The sequence below is a fragment of the Zosterops lateralis genome (genome assembly GCF_965231275.1).
Source record: "Zosterops lateralis genome assembly, chromosome: 3".
In the NCBI taxonomy this organism is placed as follows: Eukaryota; Metazoa; Chordata; class Aves; order Passeriformes; family Zosteropidae; genus Zosterops; species Zosterops lateralis.
Window position 1 is genome coordinate 48030842 of NC_139764.1, and position 12930 is coordinate 48043771.

Sequence of the window (12930 nt, forward strand, 5' to 3'; positions counted from 1 at the left end):
TAACTTGTAATATTGGAGGCTTTGATTTTTTTGATTCAATGTTTTTAAAGCCCAAAGGAAGGCAACAGTATAATGCTTTTTATTAATGCTAGGTATTGCATTACTAAATGTGTCTCTTTCCCTATGTAACTTTCAGATTTTTTTAACATAATATAAAAATATTTCAAATGTTTTAAGAGTAATGGTATGATATGCTAAGGTTACCAGGGCAAGGCCTGTTAGGAGGTGAAAAAAATCTAAAAATTCTGGCATACCTTTTTGTCTTGGTCAGGTTCATACACTTAAAAACCATGCTAGTTTTAGTTAATCTCAGTTTAACTAGTAAAAGATAATGCCTCACCTGACAAACTTTCCCTTGCTGGAGCTATCCTGTGTGTCCCTGAACTCACTCTTCTCTGTCACAACCATTTGTAGTTACTGACTTTCACTGGGAATGTACTTGAATTTTAGTATTATCCGTGAGTATCCCACTGCTGGACCCCAGTGGCCTGGAGGTATCTTGGCAGATGAGATGGGTCTTGGAAAAACAGTAGAAGTGTTGGCTCTTATTCTGAATCATACTGGACCAGATATCAAACAAGATGATCTTACATTACCTGAGGTAAGGAAACCAGGTTGAGAGTTATTATGAAGAAAATGCTTTTCACAATGAATGCAAGTGCACTTCTCTTCAGTTTGTTGCTTTCTGGTTTATAGAAGTCCATATTTAAAGCTGTATTGCTGTGAAAGTTTTTTCCTGAGTAGGACATGATACTTGGCAGCATAAATGGTGGAATAGTTTGCATGAGAAGCTGTTGATCCTTTGCCGTTGTTCAATGGTTTTATCAGGCAACTGTGCTGTTAATATAGTTAAGACAGACTTCAGGAGGGTGAAAATACATAATTTAGTTTACTATGTTGGAGGTCATTCTCCTTCACTTAATTGTATTGATGAGTGTCAAACATTAGACATGTTTTAGACACATTTTAGACAGATGTTCTAGGGACATTATACACATTTTCTGTGCTAAAATAGGGACAGTTTACGTTCTGAATGAAGATTTCTGCTCTCCCTCTATTTCATATAATAAATGAGCTTATTTAGCAACAGTTTTCCATCTTCTCACTTTCTTCATCATGCATACTGTGAAAACTTGGCACATCCACTAAATCCAATAACTCTTTCTGAAGGGAAAGGACCATTATTATTCTTAAGTAAACTCTTACCACTTTGTGAGTTCCATCCCTTGGAAATCATGGCAGCCAGTTTAACTGTACATTTATCATAGTGATCTCCTGCCTGCTTGTAATTTTATCAGTTAAAAAGCCTCAATTCTTAGAATAAGATAATTCTTAAATATATAAGAGAGTCAGCACCGAGTAGTGCAAAGAGAGGAGTGTAAGCACTAAAGTGCCTGGACACCGACTGACAACAATAGCTAAAGACCAGAGCTTTTGGAGGACTGGATTTGCTGAGACTGTTTCATGATGGAAGTAGTTGGGACAGACATCTTAGCTAATATATTACTCTAATAATAGAGTAAAATATTGGGAGGCAATCCCTAAAAGGAAAAACATACTTTTTATACAGCTGACTAGGGCTATTTCTCTATGTTGCTTACCTCCTTTTGTGTATCTGGCTATATATTAAATATATATTTTCCTCCCCCATCAGGAACCTAAATCACTTAACAGCTGTGTTCCTGCAATTTAATGCTAAAGCAGTGGAGGACCCAGGAGGCTTTCAGAGCTGCTCTTTATGTTTCAGTTAGGGTGCTGAACACCGTTTGCCAAGAAACTGAACTGAATGATGTGCCACTCTGTAACTAAAAATAAGCTATCTGAGCAAATTAGTGAGATCAGAACATACATTTGTAGGAGCTCATGCTTGCTTTCAAATTTGAGGAGATTAATGAAGGTCAGAGTGACTGTGAAGAGACATGAGCTAATAACTATTTAATGTTGTCTGCATTAGGGTAAGCTTGTGAACTTCTTTGTTCCACCTCAACCTTTAGAGGGAAATAAAAAGAAAAAACCAAAGGAAACGGAGCCTAAATTAAAGGAAAAAATACAGTATCCCAGTAAGTATTACTGATGCCTTTAAAAATATATTTTGCTTTTAGCATTGTCTTATATTGGCCACTGACGATGAGTTTAAGGCTACTCTTGACTTCTTCAGAATGAAATAATTTTTTTGCTGAGCACTGTCATGTAGGATTGCATGCTACAAACAAATGATCCACAGTTCAAAGTTACTAACTCAGAACTCTGCTACAGAGCTCCATGTAACTAGAGGTCTTTGTAAAGAGTTAATGCATTTAAATGAAATAAGCTGTATTTTTTACGGCTCAGTAAGAAAATTGAGTGATTTGTTTCTCTTGCTATCCAACATTGTTTTAGAGTCACTTTAGAACAGCAGTCTGTAGAACCTTATCAAGTAAAAGCTTGTCAAAACTGCTGCTTATGTGCATTTTTTAGATGAACACTGTTTAGAGTTCCCTTAGTACACATTCTGTGAGGTAACTTCATTTTATCTAAAGCTATAAGTTGTTTTGTTTTGATTCTTCATACAGGCTTACGAGTAATGATACTAACAGCTGTAAAGGAAATGAATGTGAAGAAAGGAGCATCCATTATTGCAATATTTAAGTACATCAGTTCTATGTATAGGTACGACACGCAGAGAAATAGACGGCTTCTCAAAAGAACTCTAGAAAAACTAATTGCAGAACAGGTGGTGGAACAAGTTAAAGGACATGGTCTGGCTGGGTCTTTCAAGCTGGGAAAGAATTACAAGGAGCAGAAGAAGCGAGAGAGAACCAAAGAGCAGGTAAAACATGAGGACATTAAGTAGCACTGGTAGATGTTAAACGCCACTGTCAAGTCTGACTGTAAAGTCTGACATTCTTGGTTAAATTTACTTTGTAGGTAGCAAGGACTTCAGAAAACACTCAGAAGAAGGAATTGATTGATGCTAAAACTCAAACCAAAGAATCAAGAAACAGTGATGTAACATCTGAAAGTGTCTTGAAAACTGCTTCACATGAGAATGTCGCCATAGAAGAACATGATTATTGTACAACTAGCAAAAATAACAGGAAATCTGAAGCAGATCATGAGAACTCTGTAGAAGACAAAAATGTTAAGCGAGAAACTGTGGTCCCAAAGTCTCCTGATTTTCATGGCAGCCTCCCTGTCTCCAGTGACATAAGCAGTCATCCTGATGCTGATGTTTCTAAAACTACAGCTGCTGTGCAGCAGGAAATCCCAAAGGTCCAGTCCTCACTTTCTCAAGAACGTGCTGGCAGTAGCGTACAACATACCAGCTCTGTATTTCCATTTAATACCTCTGAATATCGTTTTGAATGCATCTGTGGTGAGCTTGGACTGGCTGACTACAAAGCTCGTGTGCAGTGCCTGAAATGTTACCTGTGGCAGCATGCAGAATGTGTAAACTACAAAGAGGAGAACCTGAAGAGCAGGCCTTTCTACTGTCCCCATTGCCTTGTGGCAATGAAGCCAGTTCCCACAGGAGCGACTCTGATCATTTCTCCAAGTTCTATTTGTCACCAGTGGGTAGATGAGATCAACAGGCATGTAAGATCATCATCTCTTCGAGTTCTGGTAAGATTATATAGCTTCATATTCTGGAGAGTTATTTTATCAAGGCTCGAGTCTTCCTGTCTGATATTCTGCATCACTCAAAGTTCAGAGGTCTTTGTTGCTGTGTCAGAGTTCTACATTTCTTGCTGCTAGACCAGTGCTTTGGCTTTATGTGGTGCATTGGTGTCCCAGAAAGACAGCCTGCAGTTAGTTCTTAATTTATTTTTTTTTTTCTGTTTTAGTTGGTCACTGGGAGATAAATCAGTGGACTAGGTTGTATAGCAACTGAAAGCAAATTTTTGAGCAGTTGCAGCAACACGTGATTTCTGAGAGGGAAGGCTGTTTGAAAGACTACCAAGGAACTAAAAAAGTTCTGTGGATGTTTTAAGTGTTGTCTCACTGTACACTTGCACTTAAGTAATTCTGACTGTTGCTCCTGCTTTTGTTCTAGATAAAAAATGTTTCTGTAGGTAAAGCCTGTAGTTTTGCATTTCTGATACTCAGGCTTTACAAAAGAAGTTTTGGGCATTGGTGTTTACTGAAAACAATACTGTTACAACTATAACATCTGCCAAATTTATTAGGATGTTACTTATTCATGCATTGTCCTTTCACTTGATTTCTAATAACCCTGTCACTGGAATAAACCTAATTATACTTAGAGTAAAAATGACTGTACAGGTTTTTTTGAAATACAGTTATCACAGTATTCAAGAGTCTTTTATTACCGATGCAGGCAAGTTTTGTCCCTCATATTTTTAGTGGTCATGAACCTTTGTAATGATCAAGAGCTTTGAAAACCATCAATCAGTTGAACAAAGTAGTAGCAGATTGATATAACTTTTTATTCAGGGATATGTCTGGTACCTTTGGCTATTATGCATAGTTGCCCAGTATATAAATGAATTCAAGGCCTCCAGTGGTATTTGTGTGAACAGTCCCATTAGATTTAATGCAGGAACTAACAAATGTGTAAAACTCATATGGCTTGCCTAGGGCCAAATTTAATACCAGCTTTGGTAAAAAATATCAGAAATAGATTTACATGGTAACAATAAAATAGTTTAAATATTGACTGCCAATACTTTAAACTCTGTGACGTATTCCATTCTTCAAGATTATTTTCATTTTCTTTCAACTGCCAACTGTGAGATTTCTGTTTAGTGCTGCTTCAAAATGAAAATTTGCTGGTTTATTTTCTGTTAAGGTGAAAGAAAAATAGTGAAGATGTTTCAAAGAATCAGTTTCCCATGTTAACAAGTTTTGCACTGCATGTGAAGTGTGTTTTTTACTCTTCAACTGCTTACAACCCATGGGAAATTCTAATGGTTTTATGTAATAGAACAAGAAATTAAAATTTATCAGTAGCTCTTGCTTTGTGGCAGTTTGTCTTTTCCTGCTGCTCTGAAAACAACCAAAACTTGTCCAAGTTATAAATCTCCAGAAAATCTATTCATAAATACTTGAAAAAATCATTGGACTTTGGCATCTGTTTATTTCTTCTTGGTTGCTTCAGAGAGCATGGTCCTTTTGGTTAATTTGTTTCTTTTTTCTTCCCCTTCCAGTCTCCCCTTCTCTCTATTTCCTATGCAATGACCTGGGTTGCTCTGTTGTCCCATGCTGGGGCTGAACAGAAAAAAATTATCTGCAGGTGTTTCTTTCAGTTGACAGAAACACTGTTGCCATATGCACAAATGCAGAGGAAGATTACTACTGGGAGAAAAAGTTGGGTTAAGAGTGAAATTAACAGTGAAATCATGTGCTGATCATTAAGTGGTAAAGAGCAGTTATTTTAACTTCTGGATGTTTCTAATGGGATTTGGCTTAATATTATAAGGGAGATAAGAAAAGAGCTTCTGATAATAGAACAAATGTCAGTATGAAAATTTTCTGCTAGTGCACAGGGATTTTTTTTTTTTTTACCTAGGGCATTTTTCTTTTTTCATTTCGTAAATCTCTGCAGGTAAAACTTTACTTGGAGTGTCATTTCTGGTTTTTTAATATATTTTGATGCATATTTCTGTCTTTGCCTAATCATCCATTAAATTTCAGTGAGTAAAGTTTTCAGGAGAAAGGTAATACATCTGCAGTAAAGGAGATGACAAGATTGAACACGTAACAGTGGCTTACATAATGTTCCATATAACATTACAGAATACCTTATCTTCAAACAACTATTATAACAAATAACTGTTGTAGAAAATAATGAAATCCTCTCTCCTTCAAGGGAGGAAATAAATGTTTTGCAAAGTCATAAAAAGATACAAATTTTTCATCCGTGATGCAAATACATCTAACTGTATTTATTATTAGGTTACTTAGATGTATTCGCATAATAGTATGGTGGGAAATTCAGATTTTATAAATAGTTTCTTTTTATATGAGCAACGGTGCTAAAAGCTTGCACATATTAAGATGTACTGATATTTTAGCATTTTTATCTGAGTGTCTGTTCTTTGCTGTTGTGCTGTTGGCTGTAAATCCGTGCAGGTGTATCAGGGCGTGAAGAAGCACGGCTTTCTGCAGCCGCACATGCTGGCCGAGCAGGAGGTGGTGATCACCACGTACGACGTGCTGCGCACTGAGCTCAACTATGTAGACATTCCCCACAGCAACAGCGAGGACGGGCGCCGCTTCAGGAACCAGAAGCGCTACATGGCCATCCCCAGCCCCTTGGTGGCAGTGGAGTGGTGGAGGATCTGCCTCGATGAGGCACAAATGGTTGAGTGCACGACTGCAAAGGTATGACATTCCTGGTCGTGCATTCATTTAACTTGAAAATGTTTGGACAAGTTTATTGCAAATAATAGAGAAGTCTTTCCTCTCCCCTCTTAATGTTCAGAGTACACTCGTGTAATTTTTCCTTGTCGCTTGTTCTTCAGAAGTGAATTTTCTGGTGGAGATACTTACTATTAAATGGTTCTCCTGTTGGAATTTTGGCAGATTTTGAAGTATATGCAGCTCAAAAAATACTTAGCATAATCTATACTGACAATTTAAAGAACTAGGTCATCATGTTGTGTATGGTGTTTGATAGTTTCAAAGGAGACACTAGCCTGTTCTGAGGCATAGATATGTCCTTTGGGTTTAGAAGCTAAAATAGCCTGCAGTCTGTCTGCAAACTCAAGGGATACAGTCTGCAGGGGGATTATTTTAATTAGTGTTTGTCCAGTTTTTTTGCCCAAGAAAAGAAGACAAAAATGCTACTTATATAATGCCTTACGGGCTTTCATGTTTAAATTTTTTTTAACATACAGTTTATTTTGCTATTTGTTTGCCTTTTTTGAACCCTTAGTTACACTTGATTACTTGGAAGAGGACATGGCTTTTATCAGCTTTCCGTTATCTTCTAAAAAGATCAAAAATTTTATATATGTTTTTATAATATATTGCACCAATGCTGCTTCTAGGTCTAAGGGTACATTCTGAAAAGTTGTTCGGACTTCTCAAAAATAAGGTGATGTCAGCCTGTGTTCCACTTTTTTTCCTTTCCTACCATTGTCCTTTCATTAGGCTGCTGAAATGGCACTCCGTTTGAGTGGAATCAATCGCTGGTGTGTCAGTGGCACTCCTGTGCAGCGAGGATTAGAAGGTGAGATTTTATGGAGCAGTGTAATCTGTGGGATTTCCTTATGCTGATAATCAGGTGGGGCTTTGAAGCAGTTAAAACATCTGCTAGTTGTGTTCTGAATTCATTAGGTACTCTAACTCTGTAAGCCATGAACTTTAAGCATGATAATAAAGCTATCAATATAAAAGTTGAAGAGCTGAAATCTTTTTGTCACCCTGAGTTAGACAAATGCTTTGGGGAGCAGAGAAGCTGTATGTCTAATAGCTGACTCAAGTCTGTTCTTCAGTTTTCATTTAGTGGAGGGGATAAATATTAACCCTTCTTCATTGCAGATAGTCTCCTCTGGTTGCAGAATCCTGTGAACTGTCAAATACAGCAGGCAAAGCTGTATATTTGCTTTTTGCATAGCTCTGTATGAACTAGCATGGGCATCCACTGCCATGGATGTAAATTCTAAAAATCATGCTAAAGCTTATGAAGCTGTCTCAAGTTCTTATGTAAGGACCTAATGAATTGACAAGTGTAGAGTAGGTAGCTGTATGTTAGCAGATGACATTTATCTTGTCTTTTTTTTGTGTGGTGCTCAGTTTCTGTAGACAGGCTTCAGACAGAGATAGAATAAAAGCAAGGGAGCTGACTAACTGCTTTGTCTCCCTGTGTTCTCTGATGGATTTTGGAATATATTGTGCACAATGGGGCAATGTGTTTCAAAGTGGATAAATCAGTGTAAGCATTTGTGGACTGTTGCTTGGATACTAAGTTGTAAAAATCAATATTTTAGATTAATTCATTGTGGAATTGTGAATTAAATTTATAAATACATGTAATAGTTGCAAGAATACATTGTTAATAAAGCAAAGCTGTGGAAAGAAGTGATTGATTTTAGTGTCATGATGAGCTCCTTCACGGCCCTGTGTGTGATAGTGTTGATTTAATACATATCTGAAGTGTCATACAGTTCATAATACGTGTTGACAGACTCTCAGGCTAAGGCAGCCCCCATCACGCTGGGGAGGAAAACTGCTGACTCATTTCAATCTCTGCCACTGCTGCTGTAATGCAGTGGGATAGGACCTCTGGGTAAACAATTGCTTCTTGCATAGAAATGATTCCCAGGATTTTTATTCCTCTGGTCTGTGATGTATTTGGTGAATGTCTTTATGCTTTCAGCTGAATACTGAATTATGAGTAAACTAACAGAATAAGGAATGTAGCCACCAGATTTTCAAGAACTATAAGATATCACATATCTCTCTTTCTGGAGTATCCACACACAGCATTTAAATATCTGCTTCTGTATTTTTTCAGTAAGATTTAGACAGATGTTTAAAGTCAGTATGTTCTTAAATTTCATTCCAAAATGTGACGGCTTTCTGAATTAGGCAGAATTAGTAGGGTGTATTCTCTCAATTAGCAAAAAAAACAATTGAAGTGTCTTTTGTTCATTTCTTATGCATTAGTAGAGAAGTGAAAATTCTTCTGGATTGCAGCCCCTTCTAGGATTGTGGGCAGCAGACAGTTGGTGCACAGCAGGCTCTGAAGTAATGATGCTGAGCAATATTGGTTTAGAAAAACCTGGCAAACCCGTTAACCATATGCAATCATGTAATTTCTGCCTCTTGCCTCTGCTCTGAATAGGTTTAAATGCTTCACTCTGTTCTGCTAAACTTGAAATTAGGAAGGTGTCTCATAAATAGCTTTATTCTCCCAAGTTGTGTGGAAATTGAAAATGAGCTAAAGGAGAGAACCCCCACCTTCCACCACCCAGTCCCCTTTATCAAACTAAATATTTTTCTGAGGGAGTGACTGGAAAACAAGTGCAAAGGATAAAGGCTGGAATGGAGATTGTTTATGCCTGATAGTCTTTGTATGGCAGTTAATTTTTTGGAAACATATTGCAAAGCACTAAGACAGAAACACTTTCTTTTCTTGGCAGATCTGTATGGATTAGTCCTTTTTCTTGGAGTTGATCCTTACTGGGTCAAACATTGGTGGGACCAACTACTGTATCGACCTTATTGTAGGAAAAATCCCCGGCCTCTCTACAGTCTAATTGCGAAGATAATGTGGAGATCAGCAAAGAAGGATGTGATTGACCAAGTAAATAAAAGTTTTGGATTTTAGAATTCCTGAACATTAATAGTTTTATTTGCAAAATACTTACTTTCTTTTTTTAATTTCAGATTCAAATCCCCCCTCAGACAGAAAATATACACTGGCTTAACTTCTCTCCTGTGGAGAGACACTTCTACCATCGCCAGCACGAGGTGTGCTGCCAGGATGCATTGGCAAAACTCAGGAAGATTTCGGACTGGACTCTTAAGCTTAGCAGCCTAGATAGAAGGACTGTGACTTCTATTCTATACCCTTTGCTACGGCTGAGGCAGGCCTGCTGTCACCCTCAAGCTGTTCGAGGAGAGTTCTTGCCACTACAGAAAAGGTGAATTTCTGTCAATTCTTAAATGCCCTGCTTTAAGAATTTCTGTCAATTCTTAAATGCCCTGCTGTCTCCAGCAGTGCAAGTTCTTGTACAGTCCTCAAATAAGCCTAATTTAAGCTCCTTTAGTTAATTGTGTGACTATGGCACACCAAGGTAATCTGACCTCAGAAGCTGAACATGGTACAGTGGGGTCATTAGTGTCATTCTTGTGTTAAAGAGCGTAATACTGAAGGCATTTGATTCTCCAGTGGCATTCTAACTTTACTATGACTAGAGTGTTGCAGGTAACAGATTGAGTATGAAACAAACCAGATTTTTTTGTTTTGGTTTAAAATAAGCCCACTGTGTTGTTTTTTTTTCTCGTACAAAACTCACATTCATGAATCAGAACAATGAAAGAACTGAATCAACAGAATGGAATTTCTTTAGTTCAAAGCAAATGTCAATGTGAGGTTGCAGAATTTGTAAATGTAGATCCAAACTTGAAAGCTGTTCCAATGCTCTTTTATTTGCATACTTTCAAGATCATCTTCCCCCACAAGTGCTCTGCACGTACCAGTTTGGTCTCAGCTTTTGTTAGACAAAAACAAAATGATGTCGCCAGTCTTTTTGGGAAATGTAGCTGCTACTTTTTCAGTCAGTCAGAGGGAGGTTGTGAAAGAACAGTCTGTTTCCATTCCAGACTGTCAGAACACTGTCTGTGTTTCTTTTTTTAAGCTACAGGTGGGGAAGAACTTCAACTTTCAGCACTGACAGTATTATTACTACTGTTTCCTAGTTCATCCGTTCTATTCAGTCTCTTACAATCCTTGTAAAAATTTTTGTGTCCTATTCCTTGCTCTTTGTTATACAGGGCACCTGCAGTGCCTAAGCAGCTTAAGCTGACTGTGCACCTACTAATAGTTAGACACTGTGTCTAACCAATAGTTAGACACTGTGCTGTAGCACTTACTATAGCAGTCTGCTAATGTGGAAGCAAGGCCTCAAACGTAGGAGAAATCGATATTCCCACCCATCATACAAGAATATTTGCATTAAAATGTGCCAATGTAGTATAAATGTAGTATATGTAAACTGAGCAGTGTATGATGGGAACAGCTTCGTACTGTGTTGATTTTAGTGGAATTTTGCACAGTGACAGCTGCATAGCAACTGATGAAAAAAACAGCAATGAAAATTAAATCTGTATTGAAATCATATGTACAAAGAAAAATCAATTCCCAGCACTGTTTACATACCTTTTTTTGTGAACCAAACTCAACTGCAGCAGTGGACATGCCAAGAATAGAGGGAAGATTTGGTTCCTGTCTTTGTTCATATATAGGAGAATAATGAAGAAATTCTGTGCTAGGACCTTTGATTAATAAGAGAAAGTTACTGAAATAAGAAAGTTGATGCTGGAGATAAGAGAAGACATGGGCCTAGAATAAAAACCTGAGTTTGGAGCATATTCTGTTCTAGGATAGATGACTTTTTTTTACTACCTGTGTAATGAAGGCAGTAAATGAGATCTATTCAGAGGAAAAAAAAAGTTCTTGAAAGAGATTTTTCTAGGTTCTCCTAGTTTAACTGAGTAAAACCCCCTCCTTTTTCCCTTAATTAGTAGTCTCAGGCTGTGTGTCAAATTGCATATTTTAAATATACATCCTTCTGCTGTAATAATTTTTCTTGGAACTGCTGATGATTTTGAAAATAAAAGGTAAGTACCAATGGTGGAAGTATCAGCATATGCTGTGTTATGTATATTTACCATTTACCATGTGCAGGTGTTATGTGAGTTTACCATTGCCTTTGCAGAATTCAGTAATTATGAATAGTTGATTATATTGATTTAAAGGTGACTCTGGTATAATAGTGTACTATAAAACCAAGAATCAGTTTCTGCAGCTGGAACAATGTTACAAGGAAGGTAAAATAAAAGCCTAGGCAAGGGTATCCTTCCAGCACAATTTGAGCCCAGTCTGTGCAAGAGTTATGTCACCTCTTACTCTGTTCCGCAGTGCTGAACACCAAATACTGAATGCTTCTCCTGAGGGTGAATGAGGCTGAGGATCAGGGTGTCAGTGGAGGGCGGTGGTGTCTGGTCTAACAGCGGCAATTGGTATTAGAAGCAGCCTCAGGTCAGCTGTTACAGGCTGTTGCTATTGTTATTGTATGTCAGTCCTCTGATTCTTTAACCTGTGGCCTTACTTCAAGGTATCCTTCAAGCTTCCTTCTTCCATCCTCCTCATTTCTGTTTCTGTGTCTCTTTTTTCCCTACATTTCTGGTATTTCTATGTTAAGATAATTCTCTTCTGGTGAAATTCCTCTCGTAATTTGCAGATATGAAAAATGTAGAAAAGGAAGTTTAGAATGATTTTTGCTAGTCTTCTCTGTTCTCATTTCACACATTTTCTTCTTTACGTTGACACTTCCTGTGTTTTGTGTTTAGATTGGTAGCAGAGGGTAGAAGTGTAGTCTGTCATAGCTGTTTTCATCTGAACAGCTTTTGACAAAATGAGTTATATTTTGCTTGTGTCCAGTTCACCACTAACAGAGGGAGAAAAATATTTTGCACCATGAAGGATTATTTTACCAAGTTCAAATTTTCTTCTTGCTTCTTATTTCTTTGTGTTCCAGGAGATGTCAACTCTGGACGTACTCAAGTTAGGGTAAAGCTCTAGCAGGAAGAAAATCTGACAGCTAGAGGTTTTTTAAATAAGTAAAGAAATCTCAAAAAAAACATTTGCAGTATGCTGGATGCATGTAATGATCTGCTGTGCTGCTCAGCATGACCCCCTTACTTTTCTAGTAAGTTTTGTTTCAAATTCAAGGCCTTTGGTCTCCTTTTCAGCACCATGACCATGGAGGAACTGTTGGCATCTCTGCAAAAGAAATGTCGGACGGAGTGTGAGGAGGCTCATCGACAGCTGGTGTGTGCTCTTAATGGCTTAGCTGGTATCCATATCATTAAAGGTAAGACCACAGGGCTGTAGCATATTCTTTGCTCCTTTCAGTACAGGAGTAAAGAATATGCTCCATCTCTGTTTACTGGGGGGTTAAAAGAAGTCATACTTATGTAATTGTACTTAACCTGCTTTTGTTTTATCAATACTGCTTTCTGGGCTTCCCTTGTGCCCCAGCCATACAAACTGCTGGGCTGACTGTAGATACCTTTTGCTGCTCCTGCTAGATAGCTCTGTCAATTTTGTGATTTTGTCTGAATTATAAGGAATAAACAAAGCTTTGAATGAGAAACAAAATAATTACATTAATCTCAAGTGTCCCACAAAATAAAAATAAAATTACTTAGTTATGAATGTGCAAAAATGCCTCTTTTCCATGTTCTTCTAAAGTT

The 12930-nt window shown here is 37.6% G+C and overlaps 1 protein-coding gene across 1 annotated transcript in view; it reads left to right on the forward strand.

Annotated features, from left to right (window-relative positions):
- The window catches only part of SHPRH (SNF2 histone linker PHD RING helicase), a 47315-nt gene that overhangs the window by 10344 nt on the left and 24041 nt on the right, over positions 1–12930 (forward strand). The window contains exons 6-14 of the mRNA XM_083855987.1: positions 451–601; positions 1955–2060; positions 2553–2809; positions 2908–3603; positions 6073–6324; positions 7096–7174; positions 9090–9253; positions 9337–9593; positions 12427–12548. Coding sequence (XP_083712113.1) covers positions 451–601; positions 1955–2060; positions 2553–2809; positions 2908–3603; positions 6073–6324; positions 7096–7174; positions 9090–9253; positions 9337–9593; positions 12427–12548 — 2084 coding nt within the window. The remainder of the gene's footprint in view (positions 1–450; positions 602–1954; positions 2061–2552; positions 2810–2907; positions 3604–6072; positions 6325–7095; positions 7175–9089; positions 9254–9336; positions 9594–12426; positions 12549–12930) is intronic.